The sequence below is a fragment of the Mytilus edulis genome, chromosome 10 (assembly GCF_963676685.1).
Source record: "Mytilus edulis chromosome 10, xbMytEdul2.2, whole genome shotgun sequence".
Taxonomy (NCBI): Eukaryota; Metazoa; Mollusca; class Bivalvia; order Mytilida; family Mytilidae; genus Mytilus; species Mytilus edulis.
Window position 1 is genome coordinate 9819195 of NC_092353.1, and position 25131 is coordinate 9844325.

The following is a 25131-nucleotide window of genomic DNA, read 5'->3' on the forward strand; positions in this document are numbered from 1 at the left end:
CGACTTAAATAGGTTGAAGTTGACCCTTGTTGTAAACAGTAATTTGGCAAAAAACATCGTATCATTAACTGTTACAGTTTGTTTTGAATATAGATTACGAGCAAATTCAAAATTTAGAATATGACCTTGACCTTCAACCTTGACATCAAATTCAAGGTCATAGGTCAGTAAACTCAAATAGGAAGGCCCCAGGTCAATTATTTGTATGGTTGCGGAAAAATAATAATTTCAAATACAAAAGGGGAGAACACTCCTAAAAGGGTTAACCAAAACACTTCGACTTAGATAGGTTGAAGTTGCGCCTTATTGTAAACAGTAATTTGGCAAACACATCATATCGGTAACTGTAACAGTTTCTTTTGAATAAAGATAACAAGCAAAATTAAAAAAAAAAATAACATGACCTTGACCTCAATTTCAAGGTCATGGGTCAGTGAATCCAAATGAGAAGGTTCGAGGTCAATCACTTGTATGGTTGTGGAGAAATAATGATTTCAATTACATAAGGGGAGAAAACTCATATAAGGGTTAACCAAAAAACTTCGACTGAATAAATTGAATTTGAGCCTTATTGTAAACAGTGATTTTGCAAACATATCATATCATTAATTGTTACAGTTTCTTTTGAATAACGATAACAACCAAAATTCAAAATTTATTATATGACCTTGACTTTTGACCTTGACATAAATTTACTTCAAATGGACCAAGGGTTTCATATCAAAAGACTGTAGGCCTCTACGACTTATACCGTATGAATTAACCTAACATATCGTTTATTTTAAATTTTCAAAGGGAAAACACTCCCATAAGATGTCTTCTGATTACCTCAGTCAAAATAAAACAAATTATTCTTAAGAGTAGACGAACAATTTTGTGAAAACAGTTTGTAAAAATCTTTTACGGTTTTAGAGATATAGCGATAACAAGAAAAAGGGGACGTGGGGAGATAACTCCTATAAGAATAAGTGTTCAGTCACACAGGGTGAGTTTTGAAACCTCCATTACTGAACAACATCATTGGCCAAACATCCATTCGATATGTTGTAAAACAAAAAAGCATCTCAGACGGCAGAAGAAAAAAAAATAATCAGAAGAAAAACAAAAGGTCTTTCCACGAAAGTGGAAATACCTAATAATTCAACAATTAAACAATCAAAAATAAAGATTTATTGTGTGTAAACAATGACAAAACAGAGTAGTCAAGAAAGACTATCAACTGATAATTAATACAGTGAGATAAATATCACAGATATCACAGTTCTTATTCGTATTTTCCCCCTCCCCTTTCCAATGATAGCATGGTAGAGCGTTTTTCGCATAACCACACCACTCTTTTCATGTATAAATCCTACGATTCCCATACCAAACAAGTGGACGAGTAAGATGTATGCAACCTGTTTGATTGACAGTCAATAAATCATGATAAACACATGAAAAGCGTATAATTCCAGAAAATGAAATGAGTTTTGAAATCCAGCCGAATCTGTCAAGATTGGAAATTATTTTAGATCCCGAAGTCTTCCATTATGTATAACATCGAATAATCATGACCCTTCCTCTATTAATGCTTCATATGACTTTGCCATGATCACGAAAAATGAAGCAAAATTTACAGAACATGTATATATTTCGCAATACATTAAGCATCATTGTTTCAATCACGGGTTCATAAAATGTCGGACATGTATCACATTAAACAAAATACTGATAGTAAAGGATGTAAAATGATGTCTATTGCAACGTTTGTTAATCGCTCACATTAGCTAAAGGCATTACGGGCATTTGGAACTGTGAATGACGAACACCAATAGGATACCGGGGACTACTTGTCATATTAACCATACTTGGACTATAGGCACCTGGACCCGGTACAGAGTTGTCGTACTTTTCCGGTTTTCCTCGTCCCGATATAGAATATGACGGTGGATTTTTCTTGTTTCCGTTTTGGTTATTTGGAAAATAAGATGCTGGACCGGGTGATTTAGCTAGATCTGCATTGAAATTCATATAAGAGCTTTTTCCTTGTATAGATGATGCATATCCACCCCTTTGTCCCGGTACGTTAGGTCCTATCGTTGATGGAAGGCTGTAAGCATTAGGTGACGGCGTGTAATCAATTCTTCGTTGTGTTGTTCTTGGACTTAATGAATACGCAGGCGCATTAATTTCCCTCAATGGTTTCCTGTCTGTACTGTATGCTCCTGGTCCTGGACTCACCCATCGTGCTGAAATTACCATTTATACTGATTAGTAAATGTTAGTAAATTATATTCAGTGCAGATGTACAACTAAATTGCATGATTAGGTGTTTTATTATCTTGATTTATATATTTCATTACAGAAGTTAATATAATTCTAAAGATTAATATTGTAAGCAAAACATTCCTGTAGTTTTTGTTTCTTTAACCGTATAGCCTATGTTATAAATGATACCTTTATTTACATATATAGATAAAGTACATTATCTAATACAATACCACATAAACCTAAATCAACCCGACTTTAATGAAAATCAATGAAGACCAATCACAAGCTCACTTGAATTCAACGGTGCCAGAAAGGTTTATCATAGTATGTGTAAGTACATATTCATTAGAAATGGAAAATAACACTTTGAAAATTTGATGCACCGAAGCGCTTATTATATTGATTTTGTATTTACATTGTGCCATAGATCAAATGTATTTGTTGAGTGTATGTTCACTTATGTTTATATGTCTTTTGATTGAGTTTAGCCATTTCAATTGATATTTCATATTGTGTCTTTCTATGTTGTGATATTACACTCTTGTAAGGGTGAAGATTGGTACTTAATAAAACGTTTAAACCTGCTTCATTTGTTTGCACCGGTCCAAAGTCCTGAACCTTATTTTCAGTAGTTGTCGTTTGTTGATGTGGTTCATAAGGGTTTCTCGTTTTTTTAAATAAAGTAAACCGTTGGTTTTCCCGTTTGAATAGTGCACTCGTCATTTTTTGGGGCCCTCTATAGCTTACTGTTATGGGTGACTCAAGGTCGCGTGTTGAAGACCGTACTTTGACCTACAGTGGTTTTTCTTTTATAAATTGTGACTTGGATGGAGAGTTGTCTCATTGGCACTCAAACCGCATCTTATTATATCTATACAGGCATGAGGAACGCTTCAAGCATATCAAACATATCAAACTCAAGTATTGGTTTATAAACTGCGATGTATATATAAATTGTAAGTATGGATAATACAAGAAATTTAGTGAGTTAAAAGGGATTTAAGTGTATGCATGTGCCTGTCCCTATGTGTGAACTTCAACAAAAGTTGTAATGTTATTTGGCAAACTTGATCTTGATGTCACATCCTTGATATAACTTTTCATCAATATGTAATGTATTGTTGAGAACCGTATTCTTAGCTATAGATGTCCAAATCCTCTGTGCTTTACTCACAAGAAGATTTATATAAATATTTTTTATTTGATTTTTTAATTAGTTAAACGCCTATATATACTCACTTGGTTCCTTGATACGACCACCAAAACTGTAACTTGGACCTCCTCCCCGCCCCTTGGAGGTAAATGAACTATCAACGTTATAAGCTGGACCTGGACTAAAACTTTTATCCACTGTAATACAGATTAAATATGAATACAGAAAATGTATATATATATTATATATGTATGTATAAAAGAAAAACACTATAAAGAATAAGCTACATTAATTATAACCTGGACTAACATGCACCTACCAGTACAAATATATATTAATTCTGATGTCGTTGTTTGTTGAATATTTCGAATTGACCTTAATAAATGGCCTTTTCACAATGTCCAATCATAAAGGGAACTGACTATATCTTTATAAGTCTTTCTGAGTATGTACGTGCATTAAAAATGGTTGTTTATAACCATTGATTAAGCGATTTTTCCTTATATCCTTTCGTTTTCTATATTTTTCCCGTTTTAAATGTGTTTTTTCCAGGTGGTAGTGTATGGTCTTAGTAATAGTGCTTTTGTTTCGATACATTTAAAGATTACTTTATAGTCAGTTTTTTTTCTGATTGTTGAAGAACGTATAGTGCCCTATAGTTGTTTACAACTCTTTTATCTGGCTATAAGCGAAGGACGCGAAACTAAAATAAAGGTTTTGTTGCAATTAAAAAACTGACATTAGTATCTTCTGTTCATTTAACTTATTCTACCGCTTTTGTCCAGGTTCATTGGCATTTGACGAGAAATCTTTTACAACGAGTAATTAAAGTGGAATCATCCAAGAACATATCAATAAAGGACCTAACTATACTATTGTCTTGCTGCGAGCTAAAATATACAGGGAAAACACATTGTACATGATGAGCTAATATTACGAAAAATGGGATTGATCTGGATGTTTGCTGCTACTTAATAAAAGCCACATGACAGACAGCAAAAGTTCACATATGAATTTCTGTAAATGTAGATGAACAATATATATTAACGTATAGGCATTGACCAACGACTCCCTTTCTTTGATTCAAAATCAACCTTGACAACTTAGCGTGCATGTTATTCGTACATGTAGATTACCATATTTGTTGTAAGGATCAAAACCTATGTATTGGTTTTCAGACTCCGATTACTTTCATGTTCTTCGAAGCAATACTTTACGAAAACAATTCTTTATTTTGATTCTTTGCACCCTAAGTTGTCAAGATTGAGCGAGAAAATACTTGTTAAAGTATATGCTATGTTTATAAAGTTTAAAAGTTATGAACAAACAGAGCTTTCACCTGTGAAAATAAACTGAATTTGGTGGAAATTAGGTAAACAAAGAAACAAAGTTTTATATAACATTGAACTTAAAAGGGAAATTAAGCTGAATAGATATAGTTTATGTCAAACAAAACTAGAAATTCAAAAACTTTCAGAGAAATTGTAATAATATACAAACAAAAACAATAAACGAAAACGAAAATAAAAGTCATTCAGTAATATAATAATAGCTAGCTTAATTCTACTACTGGCACTCTGGTTACTTTACCCATGCGTTTGAATTCATTGGCTGAAATAAAGGTTATAATGAAGCAAAGTCAGAAAGAGGCTTTGTGTATTATCATTATTAATGATGAAAGCCATACAAGATACCAAAGAATGAAAAATATAGATCCTCCAAAGAATTTACAGAACTGAAGCTGAGCCGAAAGCACTATATATTAACATTTTTTTTTTATATTAATAGTAGATTCAGGATTTATCATACGAAATTAATTTAATGATATAATTAAAAAGAAGGAATTTCTCAGCTTAAAATCATTAAAATTAGTTGAGTTCCTTATTGATAGTAGTATTGAAATATCCCCAAAGTAAAGTGAGCTTTATTTACAAAAGTATACAAACCATAGGCTAAAATATTGAACAAAATATGTTTAGTAACCCTGACATTCTGTGTCTGCTTTTGAGTGTCTTTTCATCTGAGGTGCATTTTCTTTAGATTAATTTCACTTTATATATATATATGATTAAAAGGAATCATTCCAGGGAATATGTGTCACCTGAATGAGACAGCAATCCACATAACACATTAAAATCATGAAAAAGCACAAACATATAAATATTTTAGAATACATTAAACATGTTTATTAATCCGGACTATTGACACCTACAATGCTCATTCATAAGTGTTTAGATACAAACAATAAGATCGAAAGAAGCAAATGAATACATGTAATAGAACTTAAATATGGTGATATACTTCGTAACTTAGACAGGTGATTTTGCATTTATATATATTGATATAATACAAGCGGGTACATAAAAGGTTTGTCAGAATACTTACAAAAATATCTCGATCCAAACGTAAATGAGGGTGCTCCTTTTTTCGTTACATCAACTTCTTTTGTACCTACTGTATTTGGTAGTAAATATTTTGCTGGTCCTGGACCTGAAAAGTACAAATACAATATGCATTAATGGATTGACTTTCTCGTATATATTATTGAGTTATCTCCCATTATCCTGGTTCGTCTAAAAAAAAGTCTGTTGTTAATTTCCAGTTTGGACAAACTTCAGGAACTATCCAGTAGAGGTATACTGTACATTTTGTTTTATAATTTTACAAAAACTGCCCCCAATATATAATAGGTATACTAATATGTGAGTGCCAACGAGACAACTCTCCATCCAAGTCATAATTTGTAAAAGTAAACCATTATACATGTAGGTCAAAATACGGTCTTTATCACGGAGCCTTGGCCCACACCGAACAGAAAGCTATTAAGGGCCCAAACAATGACTAGTGTCAAACCATTCAAACAGAAAAAAAAGTCTTGTCTGTATAAAAAAAGAAGAAACAAGAAACACGTACATGTATGAACCTCATCAACAAATGACAATCACTGAACAATTTTTCATATAATAATTATGTGTAAATATCAACGACCGATAATTAGAACCGGTGACTTTATCAGAATATAGTCGTTTACTTTGCTTAATTTCAGAAAAAAATACACGTTGCAATCCCTTCTTTCACATTATCATTTGGATATGCCAGTCGTGAAGCTGTCACATATTTAGAGGTATAAAAAAAAAGTCGTGAAGCTGTCACATATTTAGAGGTATAAAACAAAAACATATTGTTGTAACAGCATTGAGGGTACCCGTATTTTTTTTTAATCCTTTATGACTGACAATATCAGCTGATGTACAAGCTATTCAAAATGTATGTCATCGTACAGCAAGTACAGTGTCCAACCCAAGATGAAGCAGATGAGAAAAGACACGACTACAATTAAAACGCTATATTCTGTATAGTTGAGTTGAGTATCAAACACAGTACATGTTTGTTTCCTACAATGACAGAAAACTAGGGGTTTAAAGTTAATTTAAACCCAACGGAGGGAAGGTAAAAATATTTGAAAAACTAATTAACATGGTTGGTTAAATTTCAAGCACAGTTTAAGTACTAATAATAATATAAAAAAATATATATAAAAAAGAAGATGTGGCATGATTGCCAATGAGACAACTGTATGTTAGAGTTTGAGTAATTTATCAAAAATTCTATGAGTTCGTAATTAAACTACTGTCATTCCTTTGAATAAAAACAAGACATTCTTAATTAGAAATTTGATCAATGAAAAATCCTGTCATGGACTCATTTGACCAATAACTATTCCCCCTTAACATTGTATATGTATAAGCATGCACAGGTTAAGCTGAGACATAATGTACATAGTTTCTGAGACAACCTTGGTTAAAACAACTGTATTCAAAAGAAATAAAGTGATTCTCATTACACTAGAGGAATGAAGTTCCTTTATCTTCATATTGACATTAACTCAAGGGAAGAATATTATTTGCACAATGTTTCAGAAGGTTAATCCACTAGAATGCTTTTTAATGTCCTCTCAACTTTGAATTGTCCTTCAAAAGACAAATGTTATTTGCTTAGTTAAACATACTAGATATATGTTATAGTTACTATATAAGTATGATCACAGCAACCCAAAAAGGCTTTCCAGTTATACAAATATACATTTATACATTTGTTTGTAACATTGATGATGCATACGATAATGCATATGTATTTGATAAAAATTTAGACTTCGATGTTCACAGTTTGAATTACTGTTATTCTTTCCAGTAGTGACCATGGGTTCCAGTTTGCCCGTTATTTGTACATGTACAAGAGATAGGACCAATCATTTTTGAACTTATTTCACGTCAATAATTTGCATCAAGTCTATCTAAATAATTTATCTTATTCGAGTCATAATCTCACAGCGCCATGTTTGTGCTTTGAGGTTCTAATGATGTTCTGACCTATTTTAACTACTAGTGTATTGGAACAAACACAGGTGAAATCGAGCGTATCACTTTTAATTCTCAAATGTATGACCCTTGATCACTTTTGTGGTTTTCATTTAGTAATATATAGTTAGATACACATGTATACAAAATAATATAAAAAAATATGTATCCACGTTCACTTTTAAACAGTCCTACGTTAAATCAATAGTTCGAGTTCTATCAATTTTTTAATCAATTTGTATTTCAAGTTAGTTCCGTTTCTCTCCTGGTAATCAGGTTCTCTTCAGACACATTTTCAAATGTGTTTAAGTATTTCCTTGAAAAGGCAGTTATACTGTTTATATACCAGCTAAGCTGTTCTATCACACAAATATCAAATTAATTCAGAGACTATCTTGAATCTAGCTTGGTTACAATGGTCTAGTAATCTTTATTGTCTGGTGTGATGGCGTGACGAACGATGGGTTACCAGGCCAGTAAAGTACATAGATCAATAGCCACCCACACAACGGTGGAATCAACTAGTGTTTTTTAAAATGTCTAAAAGTAGGCACTATTAAAGGAATTGTTGTTTGTTATATCTGAATGGTTTTGTCATTTAAAGACTCGGTTGTTATAGACAGATACTGTCTGTTAAAATCTATTCGCAACTGGTGGACGACTTAAATCTATATTGACATCTACTACATGTCCATTGTAATAACAGTACCTGCCCTCTAGAATTCTGTTGAATCCTTTTTTTGTACTGTTGTATAATGAACGTATACACCACATATGATTTTTATTCCGAACAATGTATCATATATACGTTATGTTATCATGTATGTTTGCAGGACCAACAGTTTGGATTTGTCTTCTAACAATAAGTTGGTTAGTTCGGCCTACGATTGATACAATAGCATTTCAGCAATTGTCAGAATGTTCTGTTTGTTCGGTTTACCTAATATTCAAAGACTGTCACCACACTGATCTTTTTCAAACGTTAATATGATTGATGCACTTGGAAGTCGACACGAATAGATGTATCTTTCATCGAATTTTTAAAATCTCCCATATTTCAAGATATTTTATCACTCAAAGCAATATTTGATGTTCCAACAGTGGAAAACTCTTATCTTAAAGATAAATCATAGCAGAGGTCATTTGCTAGAAGTCTTGAATAAAGTACAAAACAAACAACAAAACAGAAAATCCTAATAAAAACCGTAAGATCGAAAACGTGAAAATATTATCTGAGCATTATAAGGTGAAACTTGTCTAGAGACTGAATTTAATGACATGTTCAGTCACAACCTTCATTCTATCTAGATGTGTATTACTAGTCTTGATAATAATCAAAAGGTGTTTTATTTCACAATTACCTGCAAACATCGAAATTCATTGAATATTGATAGCACTATTACAATTGCAACATTTTTATTACATGTTTTCAGTTAGCTCAGATTACAGTATTGTATAAAGAGTGACCTATAAAATGATTTTTCTTAATGAAACAGAATAATTAATTAGTTGAATCACTTCATTTAACACGTTTTTACTAGAAATAATCAATGTGTACACGTGTACTTACATGACCGATATCACAATGAACCGGAATATCTGACATTTTCATTTTATTTGTGAATTTTTTTAATTTATTTTTCTCTATCTGACATGTTCTTACTTTTAACTTAAAAAACAACAAAATGTTCTAAGCAGCACACTAAATTGAATAACGTGCGTAAACTTAATCTTAATATAGCTCTTTACATGAAGTATGGATACACAGATTTAATGGATAAAAGTAAATGAGACAACAACTCAACAACACTTATAACAAGAAGATATATAAAAGTCAACGTACAATAGTTAACAAGTAAAATTAAGAAACGGGGAGTATATGAAAGATCATTCTGTAGCACAAGGTCACCAAAAGATCTTAAAAACAGTGAGAAAATAAGATATTTTTGAAAGCAGTGAAGAAATTCAATGCACTACCTCATAGGTACAAATGGGGGATAACACTAAAAATAAAATTGAGAAAGGAAATGGTGAATATGTCAAAGCGACAACCACCCGACCATAGAGCAAACAACAGCCGAAGGCAACCAATGGGTCTTCAATGTAGCGAGAATTCCCGCACCCGTAGGTGTCCTTCAGCTGGCCCCTAAAATATGCATAATAGTACAGTGATAATGGACGTCATACTAAACTCCGATACTGTATACTAAAGTAGCTTTGAAATAATAAATAATACTTTATGATAACACAAAAGTAAGAAAAAACTGTATTGAACGGTAGCAAACTTGTTTACTCCACTTAAGATATCGCGGTCATTGTAAACTTTAGCAATACTGTCGGGTGTAATAAATAGAAGAACATTTGTACATGTGGAACAGCTGGTATGTAATGTTTTGTTTGAAATGTTATCCGATTATGTCTCCCATTAACTCTTTAATACAGAAGTCTTAATGTACAAAAGCTTCATAAAAGTTTTAAATCTTCAATGTCAAAAGTTGCTATCAACAAGTTTTATGTATAGAGAATTTTAAAATATATTGTCTAATCCTTGAAAAAAAATTGTCGATTCAAGGTTAGAAGATAGGTATGGTTGTACACTTTAAACTTGAAGATTTCAATTTCTATTACTTCTTTATAGGATTTGTGAGTTAAAATTCATTACGTATTCTAATCGTCATTATTCTTAGTTATGTTCTATAATACAGCATAGCGTAATAAAGAAGAAGAAATGTGTGGAATGACTTTGAAGGTTAAACGTCTTAAACGAACAATAAAAACAATTCGTACATGTCATATATGCTAATGATATGATACAAGATTAAGCAAAAGTAGTCAACACATTGAATTATACTATCCCGCAAACAGTTTAATGTTAAATAGACCATACAGACAAACCTAGTATACTCACACAAATACAATCATGTTAAGTAATTCAAATAATCCTTAAACTTTATCTTATAAATAGGGAGGTACAAAAGAAAAAGTGTGGCATCAATCAATTAGATAAATACCCAACGACACGTATAACCAGTACTAATATCCTTCTTAATAGTAGAACTCTGCAGCATAAATACAGTTAGATGTGGTATGATTGCAGATCAGAAAACTATCACCCAGAGTTAATATGAAGTAGTATAGTAAAGTTAAGCCTTTTCAACTGGTTTTTATAGTTCGTTCTTATGTGGTACTGTTATACCACTGTCCCAGGTTAGGGGATGGTTGGTATCCAGCTAACATGTTTAACCCGCCACATTATTTGTGTATGTGCCTGTCCCAAGTCAGGAGCCAACACAGCATAAGTCACAAACTGCTAAAATCTGTTGCAAATGGCTTAGGTCAAAAGATCGGCACGAGGTCAAAAGAGTTAACAAAAATGTATAAACAATGGACACACGTCACAAAACTAAGAGTACTCGCAGTTTCTGAAAACTAGTTTCAAGCCAATAACAAATAATAAATAAATCATACATTGCATAAAGTAAATAATCTAGGCACTAATGTGAATAAACACAAAAGATTGTTTATTTTGTCCATATTGAATCTATTATGGTTATGTATTGTGTATTCAAATAAAACTATTATGAAAGGTTTTCTTACAAAAATCTTCAAAATAAAACCTTTCTACGTGGAAAGTTACCTAACAACAAAATGAAGCTTAATATAGCTTTTACGTCTAAATTTGATGTGCAATTTAAACTTCGAGCTTATACTAACTATTCCGATTATTTGAAAATCAATTTCTGCCATTAAGAGTTTAAGAGTTGTAAAGACTTGTAGTTTGAATTTTATACCATAAATGAGGCAAATTAAAAGCTTTTCTTTAATTGTCGGAAATTCTAAAACTCCGAACAATACAACGCTGATAGTTTATGGACTTTCCTAACGGAAGCAAGTCTTGTACGAATATTTAATTGCAGAAACATGCCGCAACAACGATTCTACAACACTTATGATGGATCATAGATTGGCATTTTCTGAGTGGTACAAAATATATAAACACGAAGAAGCAGTTATAGTATAACATTTACAATCGAGAATGGTAATGTGGAATATGTCAAGGAGACAACAACCCGACAAAAGAGCAGACACCAGCCGAAGGCAACCAATTTGTTTTCCAACACAGCGAGAAAATCCCACACCTGATGGTGGTCCTCAGCTGGTCCCTCAACAAAATTATGCACTAGCTTAGTAAAAATAGACGTCACACTAAACTTTATCCTTACATGTTAAATGAATGTGTGTGTATCTTTGTTTTAATGTTATGTTGGTTGTCTGACTCATTGCTATAGATATTTAGGGATTATAACAGCAAACACGAAATCTTGTTACAATGACATGGTGTTCGTGATACATGCATGATTGAAATCTTATATCAACATGCATAGCATTGACATTATAAATCTCAATATGATGGCCTGTCTTTGTTCTGTGAAAAGATCAGATATTGTATGATTGCAATGAGACAACTAACAATCCCTGGACATCGGTGTAACAGCACAACATTCGTTGGTTTGTTCTGATATAATATCATATATTACATTTGAATAAGTCTTTGAACCATCACCGTTTTGTGTACAAGTAAATTTGTAAAAGGCACTGATCTGTTGATTTTATTCACTAATTGGAATAGAAATATGTTATGTCAGTACGTGATAATCTTCGACTCAACTATGGGTTTCGGGTCTCCCTTTGTATACTACGCATTATTCCCTATCGTTAGTTCTGAGGCAAACAATCATTTACTTTAAGATATACAGTATATAGTTTGTTTTATCGCACCCTAAACAGTCTTGTTTACAGACTTCTTTATAAAGTGTTAACAATGACAGATCATGCGTCATGATACATATATCTCAGTCAAAGACAGATTGAAAATTATCACGTGACACGAAACTCTATGAATTGATAAGAAAGTTCTCACGATGTATATCATAGGTGTAATAGTAAACAATGAAGTATAGCATAATGAACCATGTTTGTGATATACATTGTAACATTACATATCTAAACGGTTTAAATGAATGTGCGTCCTTTTCTTTTAGTACAAATCAAATTTGACATTATATTAGTTTTGTTGTGTTGCCTGTTAATAACGTACACTGATCATACATTGGAAAAACATCTATAACTCGATGACGTGTATTATATTTTTTTCATTAATAAGTTAATTGATACGCGGAATATCATTTTCCAATATTTGATATCAAAATTGGAATCTAAGCATACCAAAAGCTCATAATTGGGCAGTACAGTATATGTATCCAATAAATTTTGCAAAACATAATAATTTCATGCAAAGATAAAATCAGTAAATTGAATAAATAAATTAATAAATAAGTAAACGTTTAGCAATTAAATACTTACAACCACGACGAAGCGACAAATCCTACATAAAAACTGCGACTTCATAAAAATTTAGTAAATATACAGTATCATTGATATGTGACATGTGGTATATGTAAAATGTAATCTTGGTTTATAAACAAACGTGATCTTTGTAGAAGCGTAGAGAGGACGTAGTAGCATCGTGAAAGCAACGAAAATTTACATTTTCATGCCGCTCATACCGCGACCTCACCACGATGTAAATTTATTTTAGATCGTGGTGAGCGTGGTGCGATCGTGGTCTAATGGGACTGGGGCTTAAATGACGGATTCGTAACGGAGAGTTGAAAAAATAATACATGTCAATGCAAAATCAAGCTATATATATACGGGACGTTTATCTGGAGAATAATTGCAGTACAACACCCATGTGCATTGTACTTTTGGTGGCAGGTTTCTATTATTCTCTACATTAGGACACCCTTACATTCATTCATAGAATTGAATTTAACATTGACTAACAAACTAAGTCAGTTAAGATTATTGCAAGCTAACACAAACTGTTGAATATAGATAGACTATGAGACATGCATGGGCTGTCAACAAGTAGTCAACTAGTTAGATTTACAAAGTTAACTAGCACTATATGTTATCTCAGCTGTAAAGACGTGTGTTCTAATTTGTATTAAGTTATAATGTTATAAAATTGGATCAAAAATAAATGTTCCTATAAACCGCGATGATTGATCCGTTGTCCAACGAAAAGAGTTCACGCAAAACGGTTTACCATTGACATAGGGAAAGATCCTACTCAACTGGACCATTTATGGTTAATCTGAGGTTAACACAAAATTCCAGAAGTCTAAAAATCACGCATTAATGCAATTACGCTCTATTGGATTGATAATTGAGGAATGTCCAACCCAAAACGCTTTACCATTAAGATGGTTATTTATTTTAATCCATATCCAAATGGTCCCTTCATTATCTAATAAAGCTCTAAATGGACTTTAAACTACCATTTCACTTGCTCAGCCAATCTATCACATTTATAAAATTGTATTTACTTAGTCCTTAAATGTTAATACAATACCTTGGGATATGAACTGAATATATTTAACTTTGTTATATGTTACATTGAATGTGAACTTAAATGTTAATTTATGTTTACCCTTTAATATAATCTATTGATAATGGTTTAATATAAGTATAGGTTTAACAGGGTTGTTTTTAATTGAAAGTGTTTTGTTGGCAAAATCTAGTGAAATCATAACTGTATACAGGAACAGTATAACACCAGAATCAAGTATCAGTCTGTGTCCATATAAACAAGGAGATGTGGTATGACTGCCAATTAGACAAGAGCAAGAGACCAAATGAAACAGAAGTAAACAGCTTTAAGTCACCGTACAGTCTTCAACAAATATATATACTCAGCTAAAAATAGGCCTCAAAATCACAAATGGGAAGCAATTCAAACGAGAAAATAACGCCCTGATTGATGTACAATAAAATGAACAAAGAACAAATATGTAACACCGCTACAAACGACAACCACTGAATTACATGCTCCTGACTTGGGACAAGCACATACAGGCAGAATGTGGCGGGGTTGATAGTCCACGGATTCCCTTTCGCACACTCATTTTCTATGTTGTGTGGACCGTGAAATTGGGGTAAAAATATGTGTACTAAGTTTCAAGTTGAATGGATTCCATCTTCATCAAAACTACCTTTACCAAAAACTTTACCTGAAGCGGGACAGAAGGCTGAACGGACCCACAGACCAAAAACATAGTGCCCCTAGCATGACAGAGTGTTTAATAATAGAATAACTTAAAGTATAATACAAAATAGAAAACTGACAGCCCGATTGTTGATAAAAAGAATAGAACAGTGTCAACAAATAAGCGACTATCTATTTCATTAAACATTGGAAACAAATCTCTGCTTTCAAAATATTATAGATACATGATGGGCGTCAAGTTGGTTACCTATTCCCTATTCCCTATTCGTTACCTATTCCCTATTCCCTATTCGTTGCCTATTCGTTACCTATTCCCTATTCCCTATTCGTTACCTATTCGTTACCTATTCCCTATTCCCTATTCGTTACCTATTCGTTACCTATTCCCTATTCCCTATTCGTTGCCTATTCGTTACCTATTCCCTATTCCCTATTCGTTACCTATTCGTTACCTATTCCCTATTCCCTATTCGTTACCTATTCGTTACTTATTTGATTTTTAATATCCTTCCCCCTTTTTAATTATGGCATGGAATAGTTTAATATGGCTGCCGTTACCATGGAAACGGCACTATTGTGAAAAAAATGAGCTTTTGGTTTTTGGTGAACTGTTTGGATATGCTTCAACTCAGAATTATCATATTTTAAAACAATGTAGGTGCCCACTATATACAGGTGTTGGATGATTTTGGCGATCATTGGAACTACTATGTTGCCATGGAAACTACACCAAAATTTTCAAAATTCTCAAAATGCTCAAAACTTCATGAAACTTCACAGTAATGATGAGCAACATTGGAGTTGGAATTTCCAAAATAGGTCTTGTTACCATGGAAACAATGCAAAAAGGTCAAAAATTTCAAAAATAAGAATTTTCCGCAAACTGGATGAAACTTTACAGGAATGGTAACTGGCATAGGCAGAGTTGGATTTTGAAGTTAGAATTTTCAAAATGGCCGCCGTAACCATGGAAACAGCAAAAATATCAAAAATTCAAAATGTTCAAACTTAATGAAACTTTGCAAAAATGTTACTAGACATCTGTAGATGCTCTCTTTGACTTTGGAATTGTCAAAATGGCTGTCGCTCACCTGGTAATAGGGGGAAGGGGTGCCTTCCGTTATTGCTAGCAATTACAAATCTAGTTGTTAATAGTCTTACATATGGTAATAGTTCTAAATTGGTTGAGGTAAAATGATCTTTTTATGACCTATTTATATGTGTTTGTGCTCAACCGATCCTTTTACTTCATGTTCGATACGCATTTGTTCCTTACTTGTTTTTTATACGTTCTACCTTTTAACTGCTTTATGTCCGTATGTTTGAAGATGGATCTTGGTTCGACGGGATGAAATCACCGTGTTAGCGCTTGCGTAAAAACGAAGATGTGGTATGATTACCAATGAGACAACACTCCACATTAGACCAAAATGACACAGAAATTATCAACTATAGTTCACTGTACGGCCTTCAACAATGAGCATAGCCCAAACCGTGTAGTCACCTATAAAAGGCCCAGACATGACAACCTCATACAATTCAAACAACAAAACTGACGGCCGTATTTCATATACAAAAAAATAAACGGAAATATGTAACACAAAAACAAACGATAACTACTTAATTTCAGGCTCTTGTCTAGGGACAGGCACATACTTACATAATGTGGTAGAGTTAAACATGTAAGCAGGGTGTACATCGTTTCGGAGCATGCTATTACCTTGTTTAATTCGTTCCATCACTCGCTTATAATTCGCTTATAATACGTGTATCTTACGTTGCACCTTTTAAAACATGATTTTCAATTGTTTTGTTGTCTCTGGTGGAAGATTTGGGCTCTTAGAGGTGATATAACTCTATAAGTGCATTTGTATCCGTTCCAGCGGTCGGATAATACCCTGTTAAATATTCGTTACTAATTCGCTTTTAAAAAGTTTGTTGTACGTTGCACCTTTTAGAAAAGGATTTCCAATTGTGTTCATATCTCTGGTGGTAATAATGTGTTCTTATAGATGAAATACCCCTATAAGCGCATATGTACTCGTTCCAGCGATCGGTTAATACCCTGTTACCTATTCGTTACCTATTCGTTACCTATTCACTTATAGTAAGTTTGTTGTACGTTGCACCTTTTAGAAAAGGATTTTCAATTAAATTCATATCTCTGATGGTAACAATGTGTTCTTAGAGATGAAATGACCCCATTAGAGCGCATGTACCCGTTCCAACGCTCGGTAAATAACCTGTTACCTATTCGTTACTTATTCGCTTTTAATGCGCGGGGTATACGGTGCACCTTGAAATAAATCGTTTTTTAATTGTGTTCAGGTCTCTGGTGGTAAGAATGTGTTCTTAGAGATGAAATTACCCTATTAGCGCGCATGTACCCGTTCCAGCGCTCGGTTAATACCCTGTTACCTATTCGTTACCTATTCGTTACCTATTCGCTTATAATACATTTTTTTATACGTTGCACCTGTTAGAAAAGGATTTTCAATTATGTCCAGGTCTCAGACAGTAACAATGTGTTCTTAGAGATGAAATGACCCCATTAGAGCGCATGTACCCGTTCCAGCGCTCGGTAAATAACCTGTTACCTATTCGTTACCTATTCGCTTTTAATGCGCGGGGTATACGGTGCACCTTGAAATAAATCGTTTTTTAATTGTGTTCATGTCTGGTGGTAAGAATGTGTTCTTAGAGATGAAATTACCCTATTAGCGCGCATGTACCCGTTCCAGCGCTCGGTTAATACCCTGTTACCTATTCGTTACCTATTCGCTTATAATATATTTTTTTATACGTTTCACCTGTTAGAAAAGGATTTTCAATTATGTCCAGGTCTCAGACGGTAACAATGTGTTCTTAGAGATGAAATGACCCCATTAGAGCGCATTTACCCGTTCCTGCGCTCGGTAAATAACCTGTTACCTATTCGTTACCTATTCGCTTTTAATGCGCGGGGTATACGCTGCACCTTGAAATAAATCGTGTTTTAATTGTGTTCATGTCTGGTAGTAACAATGTGTTCTTAGAGATGAAATGACCCCATTAGAGCGCATGTACCCGTTCCAGCGCTCGGTAAATAACCTGTTACCTATTCGTTACTTATTCGCTTTTAATGCGCGGGGTATACGGTGCACCTTGAAATAAATCGTTTTTTAATTGTGTTCAGGTCTCTGGTGGTAAGAATGTGTTCTTAGAGATGAAATTACCCTATTAGCGCGCATGTACCCGTTCCAGCGCTCGGTTAATACCCTGTTACCTATTCGTTACCTATTCGTTACCTATTCGCTTATAATACATTTTTTTAAACGTTTCACCTGTTAGAAAAGGATTTTCAATTATGTCCAGGTCTCAGACGGTAACACTGTGTTCTTAGAGATGAAATGACCCCATTAGAGCGCATGTACCCGTTCCAGCGCTCGGTAAATAACCTGTTACCTATTCGTTACCTATTCGCTTTTAATGCGCGGGGTATACGGTGCACCTTGAAATAAATCGTTTTTTAATTGTGTTCAGGTCTCTGGTGGTAAGAATGTGTTCTTAGAGATGAAATGACCCTATTAGCGCGCATGTACCCGTTCCAGCGCTCGGTTAATACCCTGTTATCCATTCGTTACATATTCGTTACCTATTCGCTTATAATACATTTTTTTATACGTTTCACCTGTTAGAAAAGGATTTTCAATTATGTCCATGTCTCAGGTGGTAACAATGTGTTCTTAGAGATGAAATTACCCTATTAGCGCTCATGTACCCGTTCCAGTGCTCGGTAAATAATCTTGTTACCTATTCGTTACCTATTCGCTTTTAATGCGCGGGGTATACGCTGCAACTTGAAATAAATCGTGTTTTAATTGTGTTCATGTCTCAGGTGGTAACAATGTGTTCTTAGAGATGAAATGACCCCATTAGAGCGCATGTACCCTTTCCAGCGCTCGGTAAATAACCTGTTACCTATTCGTTACCTATTCGCTTTTAATGCGCGGGGTATACGCTGCACCTTGAAATAAATCGTGTTTTAATTGTGTTCATGTCTGGTAGTAACAATGTGTTCTTAGAGATGAAATGATCCCATTAGAGCGCATGTACCCGTTCCAGCGCTCGGTAAATAACCTGTTACCTATTCGTTACTTATTCGCTTTTAATGCGCGGGGTATACGGTGCACCTTGAAATAAATCCTTTTTTAATTGTGTTCAGGTCTCTGGTGGTAAGAATGTGTTCTTAGAGATGAAATTACCCTATTAGCGCGCATGTACCCGTTCCAGCGCTCGGTTAATACCCTGTTACCTATTCGTTACCTATTCGTTACCTATTCGCTTATAATACATTTTTTTAAACGTTTCACCTGTTAGAAAAGGATTTTCAATTATGTCTAGGTCTCAGACGGTAACACTGTGTTCTTAGAGATGAAATGACCCCATTAGAGCGCATGTACCCGTTCCAGCGCTCGGTAAATAACCTGTTACCTATTCGTTACCTATTCGCTTTTAATGCGCGGGGTATACGGTGCACCTTGAAATAAATCGTTTTTTAATTGTGTTCAGGTCTCTGGTGGTAAGAATGTGTTCTTAGAGATGAAATGACCCTATTAGCGCGCATGTACCCGTTCCAGCGCTCGGTTAATACCCTGTTATCCATTCGTTACATATTCGTTACCTATTCGCTTATAATACATTTTTTTATACGTTTCACCTGTTAGAAAAGGATTTTCAATTATGTCCATGTCTCAGGTGGTAACAATGTGTTCTTAGAGATGAAATGACCCTATTAGAGCGCATGAACCCGTTCCAGCGCTCGCTTAATACCCTGTTACCTATTCGTTACCTATTCACTTATAATACGTTTGTTGTATGTTGCACCTTTTAGAAAAGGATTTTTAATTGTCTCCATGTCTTTTGTGGTAACAATGTGTTCTTAGAGATGAAATTACCCTATTAGCGCGCATGTATCCGTTCCAGCGCTCGGTTAATACCCTGTTACCTATTCGTTACCTATTCACTTATAATACGTTTGTTGTACGTTGCACCTTTCAAAAAAGGATTTTCAATGGTGTCCGTGTCTCTGGTGGTAACAATGTGTTCTTAGAGATGAAATGACCCTATAAGCGCATGTACCCGTTCCAGCGCTCGATAAATACCATGTTACCTATTCGTTACCTATTCACTTATAATACGTTTGTTGTACGTTGCACCTTTTAGAAAAGGATTTTTAATTCAGTTCATATCTCTGGTGGTAATAATGTGTTCTTTTAGATGAAATACCCCTATTAGCGCGTATGTACTCGTTCCAGCGCTCAGTTAATACCCTGCTACTTATTCGTTCCTTATTTGCTTTTAATGCACGAGGTATACGTTGCAACTTGAAATAAATCGTGTTTTTAATTGTGTTCAGGTCTCTGGTGGTAACAATGTGTTCTTAGAGATGAAATGACCCTATTAGAGAGCATGAACCCGTTCCAGCGCTCGTTTAATACCCTGTTACCTATTCGTTACCTATTCACTTATAATACGTTTGTTGTATGTTGCACCTTTCAGAAAAGGATTTTCAATGGTGTCCGTGTCTCTGGTGGTAACAATGTGTTCTTAGAGATGAAACGACCCAATTAGCGCGCATGTACCCGTTCCAGCGCTCGATAAATACCATGTTACCTATTCGTTACCTATTCACTTATAATACGTTTGTTGTACGTTGCACCTTTTAGAAAAGGATTTTTAATTCAGTTCATATCTCTGGTGGTAATATTTGTGTTCTTTTAGATGAAATACCCCTATTAGCGCGTATGTACTCGTTCCAGCGCTCAGTTAATACCCTGCTTCTTATTCGTTCCTTATTTGCTTTTAATGCACGAGGTATACGTTGCACCTTGAAATAAATCGTTTTTTAATTGTGTTCATGTCTCTGGTGGTAACAATGTGTTCTTAGAGATGAAATGACCCTATTAGAGCGCATGAACCCGTTCCAGCGCTCGTTTAATACCCTATTACCTATTCGTTACCTATTCACTTATAATACGTTTGTTGTATGTTGCACCTTTTAGAAAAGGATTTTTAATTGTCTCCATGTCTCTTGTGGTAACAATGTGTTCTTAGAGATGAAATTACCCTATTAGCGCGCATGTACCCGTTCCAGCGCTCGGTGAATACCCTGTTACCTATTCGTTACCTATTCGTTACCTATTCACTTATAATACTTTTGTTGTATGTTGCACCTTTTAGAAAAGGATTTTTAATTGTCTCCATGTCTCTGGTGGTAACAATGTGTTCTAAGAGATGAAATGACCCTATTAGCGTGCATGTACCCGTTCCAGCGCTCGATAAATACCCTGTTACCTATTCGTTACCTATTCACTTATATTACGTTTGTTGTACGTTGCATCTTTTAGAAAAGGATTTTTAATTCAGTTCATATCTCTGGTGGTAATAATGTGTTCTTTTAGATGAAATACCCCTATTAGCGCATATGTACTCGTTCCAGCGCTCAGTTAATACCCTGCTTCTTATTCGTTCCTTATTTGCTCCTGAATGCACGAGGTATACGTTGCACCTTGAAATAAATCGTTTTTAATTGTGTTCATGTCTCTGGTGGAACGGGTACATGAGCGCTAATAGGGTAATTTCATCTCTAAGAACACATTGTTACCACCTGAGACATGAACACAATTAAAACACGATTTATTTCAAGTTGCAGCGTATACCCCGCGCATTAAAAGCGAATAGGTAACGAATAGGTAACGAATGGGTAACAGGGTATTAACCGAGCGCTGGAACGGGTACATGCGCGCTAATAGGATCATTTAATCTCTAAGAACACATTCTTACAACCAGAGACCTGAACACAATTAAAAAACGATTTATTTCAAGGTGCACCGTATACCCCGCTCATTAAAAGCGAATAGGTAACGAATAGGTAACAGGTTATTTACCGAGCGCTGGAACGGGTACATGCGCTCTAATGGGGTCATTTCATCTCTAAGAACACATTTTTACCACCAGAGACCTGAACACAATTAAAAAACGATTTATTTCAAGGTGCACCGTATACCCCGCTCATTAAAAAAGAATAGGTAACGAATAGGTAACAGGTTATTTACCGAGCGCTGGAACGGGTACATGCGCTCTAATGGGGTCATTTCATCTCTAAGAACACATTTTTACCACCAGAGACCTGAACACAATTAAAAAACGATTTATTTCAAGGTGCACCGTATACCCCGCTCATTAAAAGCGAATAGGTAACGAATAGGTAACAGGTTATTTACCGAGCGCTGGAACGGATACATGCGCTCTAATGGGGTCATTTCATCTCTAAGAACACATTGTTACCACCAGACATGAACACAATTAAAACAGGATTTATTTCAAGTTGCAGCGTATACCCCGCGCATTAAAAGCGAATAGGTAACGAATAGGTAACCGGTTTTTTACCGAGCGCAGGAACGGGTACATGCGCTCTAATGGGGTCATTTCATCTCTAAGAACACATTGTTACCGTCTGAGACCTGGACATAATTGAAAATCCTTTTCTAACAGGGGAAACGTATAAAAAAATGTATTATAAGCGAATAGGTAACGAATAGGTAACGAATAGGTAACAGGGTATTAACCGAGCGCTGGAACGGGTACATGCGCGCTAATAGGGTAATTTCATCTCTAAGAACACATTGTTACCACCTGAGACATGGACATAATTGAAAATCCTTTTCTAACAGGTGAAACGTATAAAAAATGTATTATAAGCGAATAGGTAACGAATAGGTAACAGGTTATTTACCGAGCGCTGGAACGGGTACATGCGCTCTAATGGGGTCATTTCATCTCTAAGAACACATTGTTACCGTCTGAGACCTGGACATAATTGAAAATCCTTTTCTAACAGGTGCAACGTATAAAAAAATGTATTATAAGCGAATAGGTAACGAATAGGTAACAGGGTATTAACCGAGCGCTGGAACGGGTACATGCACGCTAATAGGGTTATTTCATCTCTAAGAACACATTCTTACCACCAGAGACCTGAACACAATTAAAAAACGATTTATTTCAAGGTGCACCGTATACCCCGCGCATTAAAAGCGAATAAGTAACGAATAGGTAACAGGTTATTTACCGAGCGCTGGAACGGGTACATGCGCTCTAATGGGGTCATTTCATCTCTAAGAACACATTGTTACCACCAGACATGAACACAATTAAAACACGATTTATTTCAAGGTGCAGCGTATACCCCGCGCATTAAAAGCGAATAGGAAACGAATAGGTAACAGGTTATTTACCGAGCGCTGGAACGGGTACATGCGCTCTAATGGGGTCATTTCATATCTAAGAACACATTGTTACCACCTGAGACATGGACATAATTGAAAATCCTTTTCTAACAGGTGAAACGTATAAAAAAATGTATTATAAGCGAATAGGTAACGAATAGGTAACAGGGTATTAACCGAGCGCTGGAACGGGTACATGCGCGCTAATAGGGTCATTTCATCTCTAAGAACACATTCTTACCACCAGAGACCTGAACACAATTAAAAAACGATTTATTTCAAGGTGCACCGTATACCCCGCGCATTAAAAGCGAATAGGTAACGAATAGGTAACAGGTTATTTACCGAGCGCTGGAACGGGTACATGCGCTCTAATGGGGTCATTTCATCTCTAAGAACACATTGTTACCACCTGAGACATGAACACAATTAAAACACGATTTATTTCAAGTTGCAGCGTATACCCCGCGCATTAAAAGCGAATAGGTAACGAATAGGTAAGAAGATTATTTACCGAGCACTGGAACGGGTACATGAGCGCTAATAGGGTAATTTCATCTCTAAGAACACATTGTTACCACCTGAGACATGGACATAATTGAAAATCCTTTTCTAACAGGTGAAACGTATAAAAGAATGTATTATAAGCGAATAGGTAACGAATAGGTAACGAATGGATAACAGGGTATTAACCGAGCGCTGGAACGGGTACATGCGCGCTAATAGGGTCATTTCATCTCTAAGAACACATTCTTACCACCAGAGACCTGAACACAATTAAAAAACGATTTATTTCAAGGTGCACCGTATACCCCGCGCATTAAAAGCGAATAGGTAACGAATAGGTAACAGGTTATTTACCAAGCGCTGGAACGGGTACATGCGCTCTAATGGGGTCATTTCATCTCTAAGAACACAGTGTTACCGTCTGAGACCTGGACATAATTGAAAATCCTTTTCTAACAGGTGAAACGTATAAAAAATATATTATAAGCGAATAGGTAACGAATAGGTAACAGGGTATTAACCGAGCGCTGGAACGAGTACATGCGCGCTAATAGGGTCATTTCATCTCTAAGAACACATTCTTACCACCAGAGACCTGAACACAATTAAAACACGATTTATTTCAAGTTGCAGCGTATACCCCGCGCATTAAAAGCGAATAGGTAACGAATAGGTAAGAAGATTATTTACCGAGCACTGGAACGGGTACATGAGCGCTAATAGGGTCATTTCATCTCTAAGAACACATTGTTACTACCAGACATGAACACAATTAAAACACGATTTATTTCAAGGTGCACCGTATACCCCGCGCATTAAAAGCGAATAGGTAACGAATAGGTAACAGGTTATTTACCGAGCGCTGGAACGGGTACATGCGCTCTAATGGGGTCATTTCATCTCTAAGAACACATTGTTACCACCTGAGACATGGACATAATTGAAAATCCTTTTCTAACAGGTGAAACGTATAAAAAAATGTATTATAAGCGAATAGGTAACGAATAGGTAACGAATAGGTAACAGGGTATTAACCGAGCGCTGGAACGGGTACATGCGCGCTAATAGGGTCATTTCATCTCTAAGAACACATTCTTACCACCAGAGACCTGAACACAATTAAAAAACGATTTATTTCAAGGTGCACCGTATACCCCGCGCATTAAAAGCGAATAAGTAACGAATAGGTAACAGGTTATTTACCGAGCGCTGGAACGGGTACATGCGCTCTAATGGGGTCATTTCATCTCTAAGAACACATTGTTACCACCAGACATGAACACAATTAAAACACGATTTATTTCAAGGTGCAGCGTATACCCCGCGCATTAAAAGCGAATAGGAAACGAATAGGTAACAGGTTATTTACCGAGCGCTGGAACGGGTACATGCGCTCTAATGGGGTCATTTCATATCTAAGAACACATTGTTACCACCTGAGACATGGACATAATTGAAAATCCTTTTCTAACAGGTGAAACGTATAAAAAAATGTATTATAAGCGAATAGGTAACGAATAG

The 25131-nt window shown here is 35.1% G+C and overlaps 1 protein-coding gene across 4 annotated transcripts in view; it reads right to left on the reverse strand.

The window, feature by feature from the left end:
- Positions 1-1155: 1155 nt before the first annotated feature.
- LOC139493352 (ciliary microtubule associated protein 1A-like) overlaps positions 1156-25131 on the reverse strand; it is a 38976-nt gene continuing 15000 nt past the window's right edge. For 2 of the 4 annotated variants that reach the window (XM_071281682.1, XM_071281683.1), the window contains exons 2-5: positions 5789-5893; positions 4994-5014; positions 3490-3600; positions 1156-2228 (exon numbers count right to left, since the gene is read on the reverse strand). In XM_071281682.1, the coding sequence (XP_071137783.1) occupies positions 1750-2228; positions 3490-3600; positions 4994-5014; positions 5789-5893 (716 nt within the window). In that variant the 3' untranslated portion in view covers positions 1156-1749. The remainder of the gene's footprint in view (positions 2229-3489; positions 3601-4993; positions 5015-5788; positions 5894-25131) is intronic. The other 2 variants (XM_071281684.1, XM_071281685.1) reach the window with 1 other exon arrangement.